The sequence below is a fragment of the Zophobas morio genome, unplaced genomic scaffold (assembly GCF_036711695.1).
Source record: "Zophobas morio isolate AGI-343-1 ecotype UQ-CSIRO unplaced genomic scaffold, CSIRO_AGI_Zmor_V1 ptg000006l, whole genome shotgun sequence".
Classification (NCBI taxonomy): domain Eukaryota; kingdom Metazoa; phylum Arthropoda; class Insecta; order Coleoptera; family Tenebrionidae; genus Zophobas; species Zophobas morio.
The window spans coordinates 14736479-14760348 of record NW_026972111.1 but is presented as its reverse complement, the minus strand read 5'-3'; the positions used below and the strand labels follow the sequence as shown (position 1 = coordinate 14760348).

Genomic DNA, 23870 nt, shown 5'->3' with positions numbered 1-23870 from the left:
ATAAAAAGCTGTTTTTATGCAAAATTATCAACGTCCATTCTCTAAAAATTCAGAAATGGAGATTCCATTTGGAAAAAATCTGAAAATAAATAAACAAAATGTTGTTAAGGTTCTATGATTATTAAATATATCGTCTAGCTTGTTAATTTTTTGAGATCCTGGATAAATAGTTCTAAAAACAAAAGTGTGAACAAACCACAGATATCGTTGCATTTTAGATTTTAATAAGCTATTATTGGAAAAAATCACATGATGCCATCAAGTTTCTTGAAAGTCGTAAATAAATAAATTTTAGTTAATATGCTGTATGCGTAAGTACATTATTAAACCGCTGGTAAAAGGCATGCCATACTATATGCAATATACACATATTAATAAAACAACGTGCAGACAACTTATGAACTAATTTTACTTTTTTTTTCTAACGTTTTACTTTCCTTGTAATTACTGCATTTTTCGTATGAATATTACAGAATTCTTTTGTTATTTTTTAACTGACAAAACAATGAACTAATTATTAAGTAGTTCATCTCTCGTTTAAATGTCGATGATGTTTTTTTTTGTTTTATATATAAAAGTCGATAAACATAAATTACGATAAATTATATAAATCTTAGATGCTTAAAAAATGTTGTAGCATAAATGAAAGTATGCTTATGCATTTAATTCGGACTAATTCGTACGATAATTATAAATCAATTAAGTTTTAAAATGGCGTGGAGTGGCCGCGAGATGGCGCCTCCGTTCCAAAAATGTAGAAAACCGGGTCCGCCATTGTTAGAAGTCGGCTGTTTTATGGCCGTGCCTTTGCCCAAATCGTTAAAAAATTCGCGGAAAAAGCCTCCACCGTTTGAATAAGGAGTGTTTATAATGATTTGAGGCCCCCCGGAGTCGAACCGGCCGTCCCAACGCCATCACGGTGTGCCAAAAGTTGAACAGTCAACGTTGTAACAGTGTGTTATTTTCCAAACATCGATTCAGGCTTTCGAAATTGTGCGGTTCCCTAATTGCCCCCAATAATCACTTGAGGACCCCGACACAAAACGTCATAAATTCCTTTCTGTGTGCCGCGTCCACGACAAAGTGGTCAAGAGGGGCGATCCGACCCAAACACTCGCAAGAATCCATAAATTGTGATTTATTAATTATTAATTATTGTGACAGCTACGAGCTCGGGCCGTGTTGGGCGCCCCAAAACGCCCAGGTAAGTCGACAAGCTACAAATTGACATTGCCAAAATGTAAATACGGCCCTGGATCGATTGATTGACTAGCGATGGCAGAGTGATTTCAGTTTTTCTTTTCGTGGCATTGGCCCGAATTGCCATGTGTGCGAAAATTTCCGTTCTATGCGAATTTGTCAAATTTAAAGGGAACCATACACGGACGCGTATTTGGGGTCGTTGTTTGACATGTAATCAGTGACGTCATCAGTGATGTAGAGCGTCGTGATTGGATTTGTTAATAGCTTCGGGGGCGGAAGCATGTTGCTGTCGGGTGTGTGCCTTTAGAATAGAGCGATGCTGAAAGATGAGTGAGACATGTATGTTGGAGGGAATCCCTTTTTGAGTTTTTTTTTTTTTTGTAGAAAACTTATAGTTTTGTGTTAGTCTTGACTACTTGATTACAAACATCATACTATTGGTCTAGGATGCCAGACAAGGTTGACCAATTCCTAGAAAAAATGTATTTCTGCATTAAAAACTTCCTTGTTACGTACTGAATTAAAACGACACAAATACAAAAGTAGGTTGTTGAAATATTGTTTTCAGTTTAGGTTGAAGGATTGAGTTGAAAGTTATTGCAGCTTTTGCAACGCAGAAAGGAAAATATGTAAAATATTATATCATGATGATTAAATGTCACCTTTGAGAGGTCGTCAAGGTCGAATAAAAAAAAGTTAACAAAGAAAAACAAAAGTGTGCAATGTTATACACGTGCATTTTCAGCTCATGTTTATTTAGATTAAAAAAATAATAAATTCAAGTAAGTACGCCTATGAAACATTGATCTGTTGATTTATTTTAAAGTTTTTCCAATATATGCACAATATTTATTATTTGAACTCTTAGGTTGCTTTGGAGTTTTTCAGATTTTAGGAAAAAATTTACCTAAAAGTAGTTACTATATAGCTGAAACTGTTGCACGATAATATCTTTAAAATAAATAATAGGAAATAAAACGATAAATAACTTAAACCATAATAATTACCTACCATTGTGTCAGAATAATAATTTAACAATGTGTGTTAATATGTATTTATTAGCTTTACCTAAAAGTGCGTTTTCAAAAATAATGAAATCGTATGTTATAAATTTTAACACTGTGGGTCGAGCTTCATTATGTCATAGACTATACTATACGTAAATTTATTAAAAAATTTGTTCATTTAGAATCGACATTTTAAACAGAGTCCGTTTAATTTAATTATAATAAGAACTTGCTCATCTTCAGAAATGTAGAATTTATATATACAATGCACAGTGGAAGTCATTTTTGTTGAAATAAATTTGACAAGGTTTTTCCAGTACTTCACAGTGAAAATAATTTTGCTTTTTGATAGCTAAACCAAAAAATATGCAACCAGTTATACCCAAAAATTATTTGCGGATTTTTATTCACTTCAGTGTAAATCATACACGCTTTGAATAATTGCAGAGCAACCAAATTGTCATGCAAACGTTGCAATTATTTAAAATACAGGTATCAGCAATTCCGTGCGCGATCTGATACTGGTAGGCAACGGCGTTTAATTAGTGTGATAATGACTGTTGATTAAATTGATTATTTTTTCGTTAAAAGTAATCAAAGTAATCATCAACAGCTTGTCAGTTTGGCACTAAGAAGGTTTCGAGTTTTTGTTATTTGATTAGAATTTTATCTATCCATTTATTTTTTAGTAGGGTACCAGTAATTTACACCACGATGATCATAACTAACCCAACTTGTAGTATAAACGTAAATTATACAAATCGTCTAGGGTTAGTTAGACAGACCTTCCCTCACCCCTGAAGTACAATCAAACAAATCCAATCCACGCAAACAAATACAGCTTCGTAATATTATAAAATTTAATTTTGTGATTTTTTTTTTTTGATAATTCCTGTAAGTTGAAAATAAAGATATGTGTGGGCTGTCAAAGTACAGATAAAGAAGCATGCTATGCGTTTTTTCAAGTGAGTTTTTTCATATCAAAATTTTGTGATAATGTCATCAATATTTTAGCAAGGACACTATCAATTTGAATATGAAGTGTAAAATGGGTGAAGCGGTTCAATAAAATAATTTGCCTCATTCATTTTTTTTCAGCCGCCCTGCTGATCATAATATTTTACATATTGTAGATAGGATTTACTTGGTAAATTTTGAGACTAGATAAACGGATAAATTTTCGTTAATGATTTCAGAGCATTCGGTTTTTCAGTTTCAAAGTCAAATTGTAAAATTTTGTTATACAATTTTGCCTTTTTTCCAAAAATCTGGATGTCTAGGGTAAAAACTCAACACCGATTCATAAACCACAAGTATAGGAATATGTTATTTTATGAAATTTAAATAACACTTACTATTGTAAATTTTGGAAATGACGTCATCCCACGATCAGACAAATTTTGGTGCGTTTTACGGTCTACATGATATTCCTCACATATACAGGGTTATTCAGAGCACTACTGCATCATTTTAGTGGCGAATTGTATGGAAAAAATAAGTTCTAGTAAAACTGTGATCATTTTTCAAAAATAGAGAAGATTACAGAATTTTTAAATTTGCTACATTATCGAAACTGATTTCCACGATCATTAATTTTATTAGCAAAAAAATTGCTGTATACTTTAAAAAACACGCGATTCTCTTGACTGTTGCAGCTGAGTTGCCTTGAAAATGCTGATTTTGCGTATTTCTTTGGAACGTCTAAAAATTGAACGAATTGTTTCCAGGGTGTTAGAATTGATCATTCATGAAATTTTAAGATTCCCTGAATGCCGTATTTTAAAGAGTTGACCATGCTGCCATTGGCATTATTTACTTATTTTTGCCATGTAACATTAAAATTATGCAGTAGTGCCTTTAATCATACTGTATATAAAATTTTACAACAATCGGTCCAGTACTTTCGGAAATGATCTGTCCAATAAAAAATAAAAACAGACAGACCGACGGAATCGGAAGACCTATTTTTTCGTACTCTAGGGATCGATATGTCGTACACGTAAAAGACAAGTTTGTCGTGGTCGAATAATCTCAGGGTGGAATTTATGCAACTGAAGCTCTGCGTGCGTGAGTTAGAATCCCATCCTTGTCATTTTTTTTCCGAGCGTAAGCGAAGGAAGTATTATAATCGAGTCCGGCGACCTGTTACTGTCTAGTTTTCTCGACGTTTCATGACCTCAAGAGTACGAAAAAAGGGGTCTCCTATTTCCGTTTATCCATCGTTTAACATCTGTCTGGCGACTGCCGTTTTACTTTATAGGGGTGATTACAAAACAAAAATCGCGAAATCAAATGTTAACATTTTTCAAAGAAGCGGGATTTGTTAGACTGTACTGCAACGGCGAGGGAAGTTCTGTAAATAACCTTCGACCAATTTTTATATTGTTGCTGGTGAGGCGACGGTAATTTGCATCACAATGAACATACCTTATTTAATAATGCCAACTAAATGGTTACGCTTTCAAATTATTGTCAATTTAGCATTAATTCGCAGTTTTTGATTATGACATTTTACGAATAGTGTTTGTGTAATCACTGGATTGAGTTAAATTTTCTGCTATTGAAGTATGTCTAAGGAAAATCATCGTTTTTGTTTTATTTGTTTTACTAAAATGTGACATTTAAGTTTTTCTAAAGTTTGGCCATGTTTTCAAAGTCAGGAACGCTCACTTTACAATCACATTCGATACCCACTGTATATACCGTACTCTTAATAAAGCAATGTAACATAACGTCACATACCATTTGACAGGTGTGTTATAATAATTCTAGTTTCATCAAGGCTGTTTAAAGTCAGTGCTCACGGCGATGTAATGACCATTTATTTAATAAGCACTCTGTAATATTTCACAGGAAATTAATTGTGAATTTAAATTATGTTGCGTGCGTTTGTAAACGTCAACGATTCCAAAGTTATGTTAACAACTTTATGTGTAGTAGAAGCATGCAGTTGATACAAAACGTTTATAAACAGATGAGCATTATTTTTTCAGTTCTCTTTAAAAATTAACGATACCGTTAACAATACAAAATTTCGTTAATTGAGATGCTGTATTCCCGGATTCTTCTCTTCGTATGCACACGTCCGGCGTGTTTTCTGCATATGAGTGCGCATGCTCGGTAGAATTGAATTGCAACAAATGCAAACAGTGACATTTCGATTGCGGTTTGACATTAGATAAATAATACCATACTACACGTATTTTCTTTGTTAAGTAGCATTGCAACGCATACCGGGTACAGCTAGTATTTAATCTAAATCCCAAACAACCAATTAATAATAATTGGTCATTCCAAACATATCGGGAAAGTTAAACTTTAAACCAAGCTGCATTCTCTTAAATATTTCCGATTTGATAAATATTTTTCGTGATTACCACTCGTTATTTATTACACGCAATAGGTCTCTGCGTGTTTAACCCTCAAAACATGCGCTTCAGCAGACAGGTTACAAATTGATATTGCCACAATGTAAATACGGCCCTGGATCGATTGATGGATTAAGAGTGACCGAATGATAGCACTTTTTATTTTCGTGACATTGATTCAAACTTATTAAAATTAAAGGAAACCATACCCGGGCCTGTTTGAAGTTGTTGTTAGACACGTAATCAACACCGAACATCGTGATTGGATTTATTCACAGCTTCGTGGACGGAAGCGTGTTGCCGTCGAGTGTTTTTAGCGGAGAACGGTGCTGAAAGATAAGTGCGAATTTATTCTCGACGGAATTCGTTCACCGACAATTTATTTTTTTTGTGTGTTAAAATCTCTGACTTGATGATAGGACGGCCTAATTTCGGCCAGAAATGTCAATCGTGTTGACGTATTGATACAAAATTGAATTATAAAATTTCATCGATACGCCTGAGTCAAAATGCAGTGACAAAAATAGATCAGATGTTGTTTACAAATTACGTGGCAGGAATAAAAGTCAAAAGTTATTGCAGCTTTTGCAGCGTAGAACGAAAAACGTTTCAAACGACAATAATCAAGATGTTAGTGTTACCTTTGAAACGTCGTCGGAGTTAAATAAAAATAGTAAAGAACCAATAAAAGGTACAGGTATATATATTTGGATCGATCATTAGTTTATATTTAATTTTCTGTGTTATTACTATATTTTAGCTTACACGTGTGACAATAATTAAGTTATATACAATTAATAGAAATATAGAAAATGATGAAGGCATTTTGAACTTGTGATACACACACGATTTTTTCTATAACTTGTAAGAAAACGTCAAATTTCCATCTTCAAATGGAAATATGGTAGGACAAACAGGCATATATATGAACTGCATAGTAAGTTTTATAAGCACGTAGCTATTATACAGTGAGATATGGATGTCTAAATACAGTTTTTAATTTTTCAATTCAAATTTCGATTTTTTTAAATTTTTATATTGTGATACAATTATGTTTTTTTCTTTTCAAAATTTAACGGACAAGACCTAACTTCTTAAAAAAATTAATTGACTGATGACCTCATAATATCAAAAATTTAAACACAACTTTATTTCTGTCTAAAAAATGGTGATTTTAACAAAAATGTCATTTTACCTTTTTATTGAATTTCGCCCAGTTTTTCTCTCTTGTATGATAGTAATAAAACTAGCATTTCCATAGCTCTGACGTTTTCACGCATAAAATTTTTTCTAGTTCTGTTGTCATATGGCGAAATCTTCGACAAAAATTGAAAATTTTTCAAGGCACCAAAGTTCGGAAGTTTTCGTTTTATGAAACTTTATGTGTATTTTGGAAACATCGGTAATCAAAATTTATTTAATCATCTCTGCCAATAATATCACCTCAAAATTTTACATAGTAAATGTTTTTTTTTAATTTCATACAATAATACATATTTCTACATTTGTGGTTTATGAATCCGCCTTGATTTTTATCTTTGCCATCAAAATTTTTGGCAAAAAAATCAAAATTGTTCAACATTTCACAATTTGCAGCCAAATTTATCCAAATGCATCCTCACTAAAATGTGCAAAATATTATGAATCTATCAATGCATTTACATTTTATAGAATTGCTTATACAACGTGACTCAAAAAATTAATGAAGGAGGCAATTTTCTTTATTGATCAAATCAAGAACGGGTCACCCCATTTTCCAGAAAATTTGAAAATCCAGTACTGTTAATATTAGTATGTATTGCACCACACATAGAGTGTTCATAACTTTATCAAAAAATTTTATAATGGCAAAATTCACTGCAAACATACAAGGTTCTGATAAGAAATTAAATTTCGTAAATTCCAATTTTAGAATTTTTCAAAAAAGCTGGATATGTTGTACTGTGTTTCAGGGCCGAGGAAAATTCTGTGTAAATAACCTTGGCCCAGTTTTTACGTCCTGAGCGCCTTAAGGAAACATTGTAATTATTGAGTCGATCTAATGATTCGCTACTTTCATGTTTTCTCGACATTGTGCCCCCTTGAATACGAAAAAGAGGTCTCCCGTTACCCAGACCAATTGTTAAATTTTATATGTATGTTGAAAATATGATGTAGCTGGTGAAACGCCAACAAAAATTCGCCCAATCATCACTACCAACAATGTGAACCTCAAAATGTTTCGTAGTAACATACTCCTTTACTTATTGTTTATGAATTTTCGTAAAAAAATCGAAATTGTACATAAACCTTTTCTATTAGTATAAATAGATTTCCTACAAGGTTACCTACTTTAAGTTATCATGTACCGTGTTCGCGTTCGGTCTTGGAACGCGAAAATAGCACACTTTCAGATACGGCGTGGTTTTTTCTGTTTTTTACACTGACAACTACCCATCTATATTTTTTTATTGATCAAATCTCAAGAATGGTACACCCAAGTGTTATTATTAGTATTACACTGCACATGCCGGAATTGACATACGTGTCCTTGCTAAAATAATGTTGATCGCAACATTTTAATACAATGGGGAAACTCTCTAGAAATACGGACATAACTTTGCCCTTTATCAGTGCGTTCATAATTTTGGAGCAATTGTTAATCCGTTTCCGAAGGACAAGTGCACTCCGAGCCAAATATAAACAAGTGTGTTTTCGTAACATAATGAATTTGAATTATAGACAGTGGCGGAGTATGCGTGATTAAAGTATGAGACATTAATGAATTCAGAAAAACAAGTTCTACAAGAATTCCAAAAAATATATATTAACCGTTCATGATTGTTTTAAATTTGCGCTGTCCATGAAATTCAAACAGTTTAGTTGGCAATTTTGTGATTGGTTATTATCAAATTATGAAAATAAAATGCATATAACGCCTTTTTAGATGCAGTTAAAAATTAAAATAACTTGAACACTGACTTCAATAAAATATTTTCAACAAAATAAAACCCAAATTTTCTATCGATTTTTTACTTCTCTAGCGTAAGTTTTTGTTTTCTCAAGGATTCGTGCTTCGGAGGATATAAAAAAAGGTCTCCGGTTTCCCTCTGTTTGTCTATCGTCTCCCGTTTGTGTCGATTTTATTACACAAATCATGTCCGAAATTATTTGGCTGATTATTATTATGTTTTATTTGCATTTTAGTAAAATCGTGTAGATGGTAAAACCATAACCAAAATTTGTCTGATGATCGCCACCAACAATTTGATGGCGTCACCTAAATATTTTGCATAGTAAATGTTATTTAACTTTTTAAAATAACGTAATCTAAACTGGTGATTTATTCCGCCTAGATTTTTTTTTATCTATTTGTAACACAACATTAATTAAAAATATTCCGGGAAACTTTGTAAAAACATAACAGTATTAATATCTAACAAGGTAAATGAAATAAATTCTCTTTATTGCTCAAAACTCGCAAAACCGCGATTCAAATATCATACGGGGTCACATACTTGTGAATGTTAAAATACGTGGAAAATGAAAATAACTAAATAGAATGTAAAGCGCTATATTAAAAGCTGAATAAACATAATTAAAACTCCTGACTCGATTTTTCTTGCTACTTATTTTTATTCCAAATAATTAAACAATAAAAATACATTCAAAAATATTTCCCATATCACTTTTTAATTGCATGCAATTTCAAAACCACGGACACGGAAAAAAAATCGTAAACATTTATGTAGATTAAAAAATAAAATTAGTAAACAGGAATTTATATGTGCAGGCGTGACATATACCGTTCAAAAAACTTGCAAATACCTTTGTTTATAACCCATTGTTTGTAATAATTTTATCTTCCAAATTTCAGATCTATGTGTTAAAAAGGTGTCGAATGAAAAACTTGGTTTTAGTTATTCTGTTTTTGGTTTGCGTTGTCAAGTGCAATCGCAACTAACTAATTTCCCTCTATATAGCAGAAAAACTTGTTATCGCGTTAAACAGTCGTAAAAGTGATATGAACTAACCATTTGAAACATATTTTTACATATGTAAAATATATCTATAAATAATTGGAAATCAATAATACAGTGACTCGCACGATATGATGGTGTATGTCGAGATATGTTAGCCCCAAGTATTTAAAAAAAGCGGTAAGCTGGAATAACACCTTAAGTAATTATCGAAAATGCGTTATCTAATTGAAGACACTGATTTTCAATTAATTTTAAACTGACGTCACAAAAGCCGACTATTTTTCAAATGTTTAAACTTGAGCGGAAATAGATTGCGAAACAATGAAACCGATGATCCATCCGTGCTGGCAAAGAAAAGAGAAAGTTAAAGTTTCGTTTCAGTAAATATTTTGAAATTGTAGGATTCTCAAATAATCATCATAAAGCTCGGTGAATTACTCTACCTCTGTCAAATGTTGCTTCCCGAGGACTTAAAAGTTTAAAAGGAGCTTGACGACCGGCACAAAAAATAATGAGAGATTCAATCCAAGTGTAGAAAATGTGTTTTTAATACTGGTATAAAATATGTAGTTTACAGTTGTGAATGCAACTTTATATAGTTTATGGCTGTTACAAACAGTATGCAATACCAACTAAGGTATGAAAATATAACCATAATTACTTAGTATAAACAATACAATATCAGAGATTTGTAATATTATTTTTTTTTAGACATTGTACGGTATTTCAAAGTTAAGAGTAAATATTTAATTTAAAGCACAACATAGTGCGAAACTTGTGCCAAAGCAGGCAGATGTTCTTGAACTATGAATTATTGAACTATTTTTATTACAAATAAATTTCTCAAAGAATTTCAGCATCGTAATTTTGACAAGATCTTCCGATCGTTATTATTTCCACAAGTAAACCATCGCATTTAATTAAAAAGATAGTGTTGTATAATTCGATAAATATAACAAACTAGTTTCGCAACTCTCAGCCGTAGTTGTTATCGAGACAATAAATGGAAGTAGTTTTTTTTGTGCCTTTTTCTAGAGCCTACAATTTGCATACATAGTCGTTTGCATAACAGGAAAACTTCGGATCAATTATTATCAAAACTACGTGGCATTAAATTTTTTATTTGTTTCTTTTTTTATACGCCTATATCCTGGTGTATGGTAGGTGAATTAAATATTTACTTGGAATTAAAATTTAATAGGCGATTAACCTGTATCTAAAAATGCGATTGGTTGAATTTGAACACGTGACTGATTAACTATCTGCATGAATAAGTATGTAAACCGGGTCTAAATACAATGTAAAAATACTAAATTGAATAAATTGCCTCCCGCAGTTGGCGTTGCCACCATGTGTTAGGTCTCATACTAATAAGCAGTGGCGTTCTTGTGGCCAAAATTCATGTTTTAACTTTGCTACGCATAATAAAAGTGTGCCATCTTACTCATTTAACTCCTAAATAAATGACAATTTTCATTGACGATTTTTTAAGGGCAAACTGCCAAGGATGTGGGATTGATTGGACAAAAATTGCTGGTTTAACCGTTTCTATGAAAGTAACATTAGTCCCAGCTAATAAATGTCGATTCAACAGATTTTCAGATTTTATTGGAATTCTGTCTTTGAAATCTGACATCTATTACAAGCGTTACTCGTTGAATTAAATATTGTCTGAGGAGCACCGGCACTACCTCTTTGTCCCGAAACTAGTTTACGATCACCTCCGTTGTTCGGCTTTTTTTTTGTGAAAATTCGTTACATAACAGGTCACACTTTAAAAATACTACAATACAACGTTTTAAATTGTAGGAAAGATCAGTTACACGTAGTGTAAATATTTTAAGCCGAAAGATTTTCATGTTTGCGACCTTAGTGCACCGACAATAGTAACTATATAATGAAGTTGTAAATAGATAATAAGGCAATCATGTCTCATGATTACTAAACTTACTACTTTAAACTGAAAAAAAAACCGTAAGGTAAGGAAATATTGTAATAGAGTTCAATCTACTTTGAAAAATGGTAAAATTTGATTTTGCGATTTTTTTTTTTTGTGATAAATTCACGCTTCGCACAAATACGGACAACATAAAATATATTTAAAACAGACAACCAACGGAAAAAATGGTCTCTCAACTTAAACGACATGGTTAACTTGGTGCGTTTATGTTTATACGTCAAAAGAATATCACGTAGAGCTTTGTTTGATTGGAATGAATTTGTCTCTTCAAAACAGGACTAAAATTATTAAATAAGTCACAATCGAACGAAACGTTCTGAATAATATTATTATAACTATTATTTTGCCATTATTAAATAAAGACGATTTTTTTAAATTTATTTCATGTAATGCAAATAAAGGCATGTCGCCCGGCAGCTTCCAACGTTCGACCGAAGATTGCGATACTGAGCCACACTAGCTGGAACACTGTTGTATACTATGTGTCTAAAATAGAGGGCGAATTAAACAATAAACAAATCTAATAATAATCAACAAAATCAAGGTCGATTCGTAAACCACAAGTACAGGAGTACAGTATTTCATAGAATGTTAATTATGCAATATAATGAGCGGACGTCATCAACAGACAGACGGAAGTTTTTTCGTACTCTGGGGGTCATAAAACGTGGAGAAAACACGAAACTGGCAAGTCGCCCGATGGACTTGCTTACTATATTTCCTTAGCTTACGCTCTGGAAGTAAAAATACGAAAAAAAAACAAAAATAAAAAATAATAAATTGTTATTGCTGAGGCCAACAATATTGTTGTCGAAGGTTTTTGTTGTTTTATTACATTTATTATACTACAAGAAAACATTAGTTTTTGTATTGACTTTTTTGTACTATTCATAATGTAAGACAACTTGTTACTGAAATTATCAGACAGTGGCTACTTTTTAGAAACAATAAGATTATTTGTAATAGTTTTTTAATAGCAATGTTTATGCGTTTTGTAGAAGAGAATAAACATCTAAATGTAATCATAAACATTTTTAATGATCGATTACAAAACTTTAGAGTCGACCAAATAGTGAACACTGACTTTCTGTTTTCAAAAGTATTGGGACCCCTAAGGTTATAAGAGTGATGATTTAAAGCATTTTCCTATTTTTGGGTTGCTTGTCTGAAACCTAAAATGTAGAGATGTACCGACTGTAGATCTGGCCGACTAACCGACTAGCCGATTATTCGGCCAGTAAAAACCGACTAGTCGGCCGACTGTTCGGCTTTGCTAAAACCGGTTTATAAATGCGACAGACAGTGTGTTTTTTTTTCTATTTCTCTGACTATCTTAAAAATTTGTTTTATTTTAAGGAATAACTAAAGTTCCTTCGTTTTCCAAAAAATGTGTTAAATTTGTTTGGATAATTTTAACATTTAATTTTTTTTTTGTAACTCAGTACAAAAATAAAGAATAACACAATTTATGGCCATTTTATACAATATTTTAACTGAGATTAAGTTGATCGCGCATTTAACAAGGCCATTAGCGACGTCTCATTGGCGTAGAGTCGGTCACATGGTACTTTAACGCGGGGTTAAAAATTAAATCGCAATTAAATATTTAATTGAGGTTCTGTAAACCGGGTTTCATTGTTTTATATACTTACTATTTTAATTTTAATAAAAAAAGCCGACCGATCGGCTGTTTTGCCGACCAGTCGCCGACTGCCAGCCGACGATGAAAAACGGCCGAATAGTCGGCTTATCCGACCGTTCGGCCACTAGTCGGTACATCCCTACTAAAATGTGTTCATCGACGTTTGATTCATAGAACCTTTGTTTATTTTAATAGAGTAGTCGGTTGTAAATTATCATTACCATAATCCTAAGCGATTCATTGATGGCTTTCAACAAACAGGGCACTTCTCGAGCCGACCATCACTAGAACTTTCTTGATGACTTTGTTGTGAGGGGGATATGCTTATAAAAATATGAAGGTATTTGGTCACAATTGATCTGTCAAAATTATTTAATACTATTAAATCTCTAGTAAAAAAGAGAAGTCTTTAAAATACAGCAGATTTTGGCAACTACAATCTATGCGGGATGTTCCTAATGGGTATAGTTTATTTTGTATATTCTCCGGCTCCATAGTTAGTTTTTTTATGTAATTTTTACTAATTATATGTTAGTGAGGTTTAAATTAAGTTTCAATAATATAATTTAAAACTAAAATTTGGATTTAAACCCATGAACTGAGATGTAAAAGGTATACAGCAGGCAACAGCTGCAACGCTAATACGCTCCCTCCCCACCTTTTAAGTTTCAAAGTCAATTCGCTGAGAGAAACTTTCTTATCTGCTTGCTCGCAAACAGTCAGTGACGTCAGAAGACACGGTTCTGTACCGCTGTGAATTTTTAAATTTACCGATTGTTCACTTTCTTGTGTCCTTGTTTTCTACGTCAATATCGCAATTTTTACCCCTGTCCGTATTTTGCTTAAATTGGTTGCATTGGTCTAAACCTACGAATAGATCCAGTGATCATGTGGAAGTTGCGTGAAGGGCCCGTGTTAAAACTCTGTTAAATCTACTCAAGGTGTCATGACCAATAAGAACGTTAGTTGCGTTGTTCACTCATTGATCACGCGGTGTTATTACTGCATCTGTTCGGCGATTTTGGTGTAGTGTCAAATGAGTTTGGTTCTTTTGGAAGAGATAAATATAGTCATCGATGTTGGTTGTAAATGGAAACACTCAAAATTGACCAAAGTACTTTTAAATAACTTATAACTACATACAATATTTTAAAATAACGTAGCAACTTCCTGCACTAATTTCTTTTTTCCCTGACTATAACATCACTACATAGAATTATCACTGTCACTTTCTCTTGTTTCAGATTTTTACAAAAGGATCCATCGCCCGGGATACAGATCGTTTAATTTTACTCAACTAGGATTTATGTTTATATCAAAATACGATTGATCGCTACTATGCCACCAGACTGAGACAGAACTCTCATTCGTGCATCTGTCAAAATGTCGGGAGGTCCTCCCCATCATCCCCACAGTAGGCAACCGCCTCCATCGAATGCTGCGTGGAATCACCTACAAGTAAGTAAAAAGCGCGTCGCCACTAAAAACTACACGAAGCTAAATGTTCAAGGTACCAAATTATTTCCCGACGAGACAACCTCAACACGCTCACATGTCCAACGAACATTCCCTTCTCCACCAGCCGACGTGGCACACTCCCACAACGGAGCCGATGAAAACCATGCCACACTCGCACATCTTCAGCCTCGAACAGATGCTATCGGAGAGACAGTTCCCGCGCCACGCCCCCGGAGTAGACCTATCCGTCACGCGAAACGGCAGCCAAAACGGCGAAATACTCACGAGTCCCATAAGTTTAAGTGTGCGCGATACCAATAAAATAAACAGTTTGCCCGTCAGTGCGCTCGACATCCAACCCGTGGAAGTGGGCCCCGCCGCGATCAAGCCCGTTAGCCCGGGCCTGAAGTCGATCAGCCCGGGCCTGAGCTCCGACGCGAAGAAGCGCTCGAGTAAACGCGTCGATTCGATCCTGGAAAGACTCAACCCGAATCTCGAAAAACCGACCGAAAGCGAAAAGGACAGTGACGAGAAACCGGCCAATCGGAGTGTGATCGTGCAAGCCGCGAGTTCGCAAGACGAAAACAGTAACTCTAGCAGTATCCTCAACGTACCTACTCCTACTAACGTTAGAGACGACGATGTCGTCTCGCCTTACAGCAACGAGGACAGCTTGGACAGCAACAAGTCGCGAAGGAAAAGAAAACCGAGCAAAACGGTGCGCGTTCCCAAGGAGGAGGAGAAGATCATCTTGCCGGACCAAAGCAGCAACCAGCCGGAGATTAAGAAGGACGACAATAAATCAAACGCGGAGGTTAGCGAAGAGAAGAAGATACCCGAAAGGCGAAGATCGTTGGATGATGCTGTGGAAGAGGTGCCGGCGAAAACTCGAAGGAAAACGTCGTCGGAGTCTGAAACTATAGATAACATAGCAGCTATGGTGCAGGAGGGGTTGAAGACGAAGCCCACTGAAATCTTGACGGTTCCCGAAGAAAAGCCAGACTCGAAACCGATTTCGGTTAGTGTTATCAAGACGAAGGAGAACCTGCAAGAGACTCTTACGAGTGAAACTAGCGATTTGAGTAACAGTTCGAATAACGTGACGACTACAGCCCAAAAGAAAATGAGCAACACACAATTTGTTGAAGTCGAAAACAAGTTGGAGGAGATGTTTGCGGGCATCGAGGATTCGAGCGATCCTCTCAAAATCGATACCGAGGGAAAAATGGAGGATTTATCTAAATTAGAAGATAACCCTGCATCGACGAGCCAAGACAACGTCACGTCAACGTCAAACGATCTGACCGTAGTCAAAAAATCGCCGAAGAAAGGCAAAAGGAAGCAGCGGAGGACACAGTCTAGACGAAACAGCGATATCTCGACCGAATCCACGCCGAAGAAAAAGGCAGCGAAAAAAGCGGGCAAGGCCGCTCTAAAATCGTCGAAACTAAAAAAGAACTCAAAAATCGAAGCGATGAAGGACGTTTACGCTTACGACTCGGGAAGTAATGCCAGTTCGAGTAAATCTCGCGGTCCCTTCATCCAAATCAGAGGCCCTAGAGACTCGCCGCTATCGGTTAGTGTTATAAACACACCGACTAACGACGACGATCCCGACAAGAAGACGCACAAAACGAAGAAGTTCCACGACGACAGCGAGTACAGGCATAAAGTCCGGACTAAAGGCCTTCATTGCAGTACCTTGAGTAACCAGTACGACGCTCAAACGAAAGACGCTTCGTGGATTTGTGCGTTTTGCAAAAGGGGACCTCATGCCACGGAACTGACAGGGCCGACGATCAACAACAGCGTGCCGGCTCCCGGAGACCTCTTCGGTCCGTACTTCATCACGACGAACTCGCCCGAATTCGAACGTCGCCTGGACGACCCCTACGATAAACAGTTTAAAAGTAAGAAAATCGCGAGGACTCTCGACAGTAACGCCGTTAACGTCGTCAAAGTTACCGGGAAGAAGAAGCGAAAACATTCGCTGGACTTGAAAGGGGACGAGGAGGTTTATTTGGGTATTACGGACACAGGAAACGGTACTTTCGAGATCTGGGCGCACGAGGATTGTATCGTCTGGTCGGCGGGGGTGTACTTGGTGGGGCCGAAAATCGTGGGCCTGGAAGAGGCGGTGTGGACTAGTTGTAACGTGATTTGCGCCAAGTGTCATATCAAGGGGGCTAATATATGCTGTCTGAAAAGGGGGTGCATGAACGTAACGCACGTGTGCTGTGCACAGTTCAATAACTGGCAGTTTGATGAAGAGAACTACAAGACTTACTGTCCTGAACACAGGGTTCTGTAACATACCATTTGTGATCTATTTTATATGGGTTAGTTTGACTTTTTTACTTTTCGATTTTTCTCTCTTTATATAGTTGCTATTTTGTAAAATTGGACACATGACATTTTACAGTGGTCACGTTGGTATTATTAAAACAGGTGCTAGTTGTTCAAAGAACGGCCTAGAGATTTTATTTATTGACCGATCTTCACTGGAAAATTTATAATAGGACTTGTTTCATCGTGAAAACTATCGTATGTGTAAGATATTAGGTACTCGTATAGATTTTCCAGTATTGTATTTTTTTCATTTTACTTTTTATAATTATTTTTATATCATGGCGATTGGACGTAATTACAAAATAGCAATGAACTTTACTTAAATTCAATTTGTACCTATTAATTGTATAAAAATGGATGTTCCATTAGAAAGATTTGATTTCATGAGTTCTATTTAGTAACTAGTTGTTTATAGAACGATAGTATAAATGAAAGGAAAATGTAAAATATGTCTTAAAATACGCTTATTTTTTGTAAAAAATGAAAAATTTTAAAAATACTCTCATTTTTAAATGTATACCCTGTATCACGTTAATCGTAGTAATAATTAAATACCGAAAAGTGTACATTATGTAAATAGCAAAATTTATGTTTTGGGCAAAAGTATTTAATAAAATTAATTAAACATTCTCTTTTTGAAAATTATTACGTGTGATAAAGTAGTGTTTTTTGTACAAAACTAAAATTGGAATTAAAAGTGCCGCTAGGCGCATGCGTCGACCCTTGTCAGAAGCACATTACAACTAAATAACGTTAATTTTAATGACAAACGTATTATACACGAATAAATTTTGGAATTTATAATATGCGGTACACACGGAAACGTTGCAATCTAATTTTATTAGTTTGAAAGTGTTGATTATAGTTCGAAGACAGATTTATTAATCATCATCAAGAAAAATCATAGCTACAGACTTTTCAGGTTAAGGAAGAAGTTTACAAGAACTTGCGAGGAACAGAAAAAAGAGAAGTAGTAACACGAGTATGATCTTTTAATAAATAATGCTTAATTGTTTTCTATGCCTTTGAATTACATCTTGCATAACTATTTTTATCTACCCCATCTAGAAATAGAGGGAGTTTTTTTTCTGCTTCAATTAAAATGCTTAGTTGTCACGACACGGTATAATTTTGAAAGCTAAAATTTACACAATTAACATCTTTTGTAAAGCTATATATGTATCAGAAGCTCTTTTAAAAATTTAAAGCTATACTGTGTTGATAATATAGTAATAAACAAGTGAAGAGAGTATCACTGTTATTTACTATAAACCTTTGGCGTCTTATTTAGTGCAATTATAAAAATAAATGGTCAAAAATATGTGTTAAGGTACCGTTTAAGTATCTGCCTGCTCGCAAGAATATTGTCTTGATTTCGTGTGATACTTTGCGTTCTAAAAAACCAAAATTAATGTGTTTTTGTGATGTTATTATGCCGTGTATTTAGAACCGCATTTCTTGGGAGACTTTAAACACAATAGAAGTGCAATATCACCACAAATAGATATTCTGTTGAAAGAACCAACATACTTATTTAAGATATTACGGTTTTTGACAAATGATTATTTGCAATAGACACCCTTACTTTTCAACAAATAGGTAGAATTAAGAGTCATGTGATGACGTTCTTTTTATTGCTAGTGGTATAAACTAATTTTAGATAAGTATAAAACTCGGGAATCAATATAGTATAGGGCATTAATTGCATTATTGTACCTGTATTTAAATAATAACCTTTTTAATAAAAATAGAAAGTGAGTATTTGCATTTAAAAACATAAGTTATGTACCTTTCCTACAAAATCTAAAATGAAAAAAAAAATTAAGTTCATGATTTTTCTGTTTCCGCTTCCTTAAGTCGTACTTTGATCGACCAGTTGTCAAAATCCGGTTTGTTACTTTGTTTGTGGTGAAATTAAATTAAGCGATGATGCTTAAGTGCCATAAATTTGTAGAACAGCTATTTGTTGGTAAATTAATGTTAACATCTGTTTTTTCTAATCGTGTTTTCTTTTACGTGAAAGCATAATAACTAGGTAAGTCTTAATAATTAGAGTAGAACGGGTAAATAATGTCTTACCAGCATTAAGAGCATTTGTTAATACATTAAAGAAAAACTGTTGTTAAGTTTCGGTGAAGATACTACTAGGTGAACAACATTATTGATGACGTTCTGTATACGTAGATGTAATAAAACTACTTAACTAGAATATACCTAACGACTAGGCGTATTTCTTTGCGTAGGTACTTTTAATATGTTAAACTGTGTGGTGTCAGCTTCGCTGGTTTCTTATTTTCACATATATTGCTTTATATATTGTATATTTTCTACTTTCTTTAATTTGACTTCGTAGATTTGGTTTCCTAGTGTTTTGAATCAATCATGTTAATGTACGAAAATGTAGGTCTTTTGATTCCGTTGGCCGTTTTTGTTTTTTTTTTTAATAAACAATAGTAGTAATAGTAGTGTGGCGTCACAATAAGAAGGAATAGTAAGCGAAGAAAGATAAGCGGCCTCGTGATCTAGTGGTCAAGATACCTGCCCGACAAGAGGGGACGTGGGGTTCTATTCCCACCGAGGCAGCAACATTTTTCTTCGTTTACCTACACTAGCATACGAAAAAAATTTGGAACTGTCATCAAGATGGTAATGCATTGAACAAAATTTGTTTATCCATTATTTTCAAATATAGTTTAATTAAATAATGTGAAGTAAATCTCACGTCTGGTTAATAATCCATAAAAGTAACAGCAGTTCTCTTGAAAAAATAAATTGGATCAATAAATTTTATAATTATCTCTGTACCGAAAATACAGTTTCGACTTTCTTTTCCAAATGCCGAATTGACAGTGGGATCGAACGATCGAACCAAGACCAAACGTCGTCAGTGAAACGAACATTGAATCAGGAAACAAATGTTCCTCAGAACGCCTCCATCAGCCCAGAATCTCTCGAGCGTTCCTTCGCTAAACTCTATACCTGAGAACCAGTCCTCACTCCTCAAGCTTCAATTTTTGGGCATGATGCTGTTAGAAACTCCTGTATCCCATTTATTTGAGATCTCTAGCAACCGTGCCTATATGGTTTTATTTAATTTTTATTTTTGTTGTTGTTAACACAATAAACAAATAAAACAATAGTACAAAAGTTTCTGAATCCCAAAACACATTGGTAATAGAGAAAAATATTTTAAAATGTTATGAAGAGAGTCAATATTTTGCATCACTCTCTTTCAAAAATTCCTTCTAATGAAGATGCTTCCAGGCGGCAGAAATTCCATTCCTGCTTAACAGACGTAAAATCAATTATATTCCAGCCTTTCGATTCGAAAAAAACGTGTGAAATTTACCCAAAATTGCCAAAAAGCTTTTGGCCATTTAAACTAATTCCTGTCCATTTTTCTGCTATTTAAAATATCAAATGATATTTAAGCATCGCAAGTATGACTGCCCGAGTTGAAAAAATGAACAAACCTGTATGTAGATGCATTTTACAAGATTGTCATGAAAGTTACTTACTGATTAAATTAACCAAAAACAAGCACAATAATCATCACACTGGATAAAATTATTCAATTTGAGTTGTTCAGTGACTACTGATTACTAAGTGAGCTAGCGCGAGTAAATCCCTATCTTGACGGGGCCCCAAGATGTGTCATGATGCTGAAGTGTTGAGGAAAACGAGCTGCCCGAAGGGCTTCATCTCGGTTTTTTTCGTACAGGGATTCATGTACTCCACCTAGAACCAATAAATGGACCAAATTGTGTATTTATTCCGTTTAATTTGTCACTGGATAAAATAATACAATTTGAATTGTTCAGAGGGCCCGTACTTCTTCAAATGATGTTGCCATTTCGATTGGATCATCCCTTGGAAATAACAAATATTTTAATAATGCTTTAAATTATGTGGGTTTAAACGTTCTTAGTGGTCATTTTGGTCACTAACACATAACACGAGAGAGAAGAAGAATTCAGAGAACAGAAAACAGAAGAAGCTGCGGCAGTGGAACCATGTAACAACGGGAGAAATAGAAATTCTGGTAGCTTTAAAAGTTTTTGCAAGTGATAATTATCAGAAGGGTGTTGGAGCAGAGTATTTTATAGGGATGGCTCGGCAAACAATTAGCAATGTAGTGAAAGAAGTTGCAACAGCTTTGGAAAATATAGCCCTTGTGCAAGCGACCAACAAGAGAGAAGTTCTTCTTCCCTGGTTCTTCTCAATTGCCACATGAGTGCAATCGATAACCCCTATCACACCAAAAAAGCCAAACTGTTGCATAAATTCGCCTTTTATAGCATTTTTTTTCTTTATTAATTTGGGCACAGTTGTCAATGTAAAAATTTGGCCTGATTGCAGACGGATGTATAAATGGTTGTATAAATTGAGCTCACGATACCAACATTAAATAAATAGGTATTATTAGTGTTATTCGACGATAGAGTAAACAATAATACCTAAGTTTAACTTCCCGATATTTGGATTTCTTTACATAAGAAGAAGGAAATATTGATTACAAATAATTTGCTTGAATTGTCCGAATATGGGGTCCCGTTAGATCGAAAGAAAAAGGGAAGATATTTAGAGTATGTATTTAAAAACTTTTTAAAATATCATAATTTAACACATCTTCATAATCTACATTTTTTAATTGCTTTTTACTATCGTTCTATGTACAATAATAGCACTATCTTTTACCTGCAAACCAAGGCTGAGTACCTATTTGATCAAATCAGTCCAGAGACAGAGTTAAAGCCAGTTTACTTAACAAAGTTTTCAGTTTCAATATACGTACTTAAATTCGGAACAAAGAATATAGAATGAACTAAAATCAAATGGACCAGCTTTTGTTAGCATATTTGAAAATTCGTCATATTTGTACGATCGTATGAAATTGCTTTGTTATCGTTGTTTTTAAAAAAGTACACTATTCCATTTCTGTATGGAATTAACATCAGATGAAACGCCAGGAAATAGATTATTAATAATTTTGTGTTGTTTTGGTTTCAATATACTTCATATCATCATAAAATATAAAAGTACGTCCTGTATACGAATTAAAAATTGTCTGATTTTTTTTTAGTACTAGATAGTCCCAACTCATTTACCTTTCCAGAATGCTTTATTTGAAAACTACTTAGGAAAGTCTATGATATAAAATTTATTTTCATTTATAATTACAACCTCGCCAGAAAGTCTTTGATAGATGTGAGAAATTTCTTTTACAAATGTAGAAATTGCTGTAAAGAGGTTGAAATACTTTAACGTAAATGTTATATACAATGGAAACTATAACAAGCTGGAATCTGTCAAACAAAAATAAAACAAAATGATAAGGAATACAAAGTTAAAGAATGTGAAAATTATAACGAAAATGGGTACTGTAATATACTCTAAGGAAAAAATTAAAAATCAATGCAGCAAATGTAAAAACTGTAATAAAAAACTATTAGGTAGTACGAATCCAGTTGAATGTGTTCAATGTGGTTCTGAAAAATATGCAAAATAAAATTTTATAATTTTTTGAAGAAGCTGAATCTGTTGGACGTATCTACTTCAGGGGCAAGACCCATTTTTTTGAACTAACAACTAAGTTTAGGTACGCTAAAATTTAAATTTAAAGATTATTCGAAGGTTATATGTGTAGTAGATTTCCAACAGACAGATAAGCAGACTTGGGTAAATTATACAGTTAAAGTTAAAAATAAGGATGAATTATTAAATCGTGGGGAACGGAGCACTTCATATTTCAAGTTAGATTTATTTCATGATTTTTAAAATGTCAACATTTTGGGGAACAAAAACAGAACAATTTTAATTAGCGTTTTATCCTCGTTACTATAATAATCTAAAAATTTGCACTTTTTTTAAAAAAAGTTTCCATTTTTTCAATTTACCATTCTTGTTGAAAATAGTAATTTGTTTAGCAAGAAGGAATGCGTTTTCTTATCCACATGAAAAATTCTAATGAAAGACGGCGATTTCCTATTTTCAAACGCAAAAATTCACAACACCAACTTTTCGCTGCTATGTAGAAAACATGTAATATTTTATCGATTAGCGTTTTCCCAAGATTATTCAGCCGGCGTCGGCGCTTCCAATATGGTTTCGAAATTTAAAAACTGAAACACCTTGTATGTAACACTTGAGCCCACCACGGAGTGTTGTGCTGCAGACAGTTTAAGTACAGCTTTTTTGAACTTTTATATGTCGACAATAATTGCCGACGTAATGCAGGATAACGAAGCCAACAGCGTAAATGAAAACATCTGCATGTAGACACCGCGCATAAATTAAGAGTGAATTATCGGAACTTTTAATGATTCGTTTATAAAGTTAAATTAGAAATCCGCACAGAAGACCGAAAAATAACCAGACAAAAACGAGTGAAACAATTTTTTAAATAAATTTTAATTGCTTCCTCGTAAATGAGGGTCCTAGGTCAATGCCAACTCGCCTGTTCCCGCGTCCAACACGACGCGTACACAAAAAACACCATCAATTATCAATTACGTTGATAATCCGAGCAATCATGGCACAAATCCAGCAAAAGGCCAGAAGAGGCCGACCAAGCAACAGGTTCTTTTGTTTTGTTCACGTGATCGGAGGTAGTACTCCGGGCCGACTTCATCAGCGCGGCTCTTTCAATTTCTATGAGCGCGTTCAGTTGTGTTCTAACAGCGGTAGAGTGTGATGCGCTTTGCTACGTTTTGTACTATCGCAATAGAACCACGATGTTCTTGTAGCAAATGAGTGCGACTTTGTGCGTGCCAAGTGACTGGAGTATGGTACTGCCAAATCATGTTTGGAGTGTTTTTGATTTTCATCCTCTTCCATTCAGTCAAATCGGAGAATAGCAGCGACGCAGGTGAGATTTAAGTTCTTTTAAATGTGGGCCACCGCGCGCGGTACCATCGTCTC

The 23870-nt window shown here is 34.3% G+C and overlaps 2 protein-coding genes across 3 annotated transcripts in view; both read left to right on the top strand.

The window, feature by feature from the left end:
- The first annotated feature begins 753 nt into the window (after nucleotides 1-753).
- LOC135123665 (uncharacterized protein CG5098) lies at nucleotides 754-18643 on the top strand. Of its 2 annotated transcripts, none has more exons than XM_064048508.1 (3): nucleotides 754-1204; nucleotides 14387-14600; nucleotides 14653-18643. In XM_064048508.1, the coding sequence occupies exons 2-3, from the start codon at nucleotides 14526-14528 to the stop codon at nucleotides 16909-16911; spliced, it is 2334 nt and encodes a 777-aa protein (XP_063904578.1). In that variant the 5' UTR covers nucleotides 754-1204; nucleotides 14387-14525; the 3' UTR covers nucleotides 16912-18643. The 2 variants fall into 2 exon arrangements, with proteins under 2 accessions (XP_063904578.1, XP_063904579.1); XM_064048509.1 differs by lacking the exon at nucleotides 754-1204 and adding an exon at nucleotides 1340-1542.
- A 4871-nt stretch (nucleotides 18644-23514) lies between these two features.
- Nucleotides 23515-23870, top strand: part of LOC135123131 (uncharacterized) — a 39005-nt gene continuing 38649 nt past the window's right edge. Inside the window, exon 1 of the mRNA XM_064047640.1 lies at nucleotides 23515-23817. Within this exon, the coding sequence (XP_063903710.1) occupies nucleotides 23751-23817 (67 nt within the window). The 5' untranslated portion in view covers nucleotides 23515-23750. The remainder of the gene's footprint in view (nucleotides 23818-23870) is intronic.

Coding starts and splice junctions, on each gene's coding strand:
- LOC135123665 (XM_064048508.1), top strand. CDS start 14,526: ATGTCGGGAGGTCCTCCCCATCATCCCCACAGTAGGCAACCGCCTCCA. Junction 14,601..14,652: donor CTGCGTGGAATCACCTACAA/GTAAGTAAAAAG, acceptor TAAATGTTCAAG/GTACCAAATTATTTCCCGAC.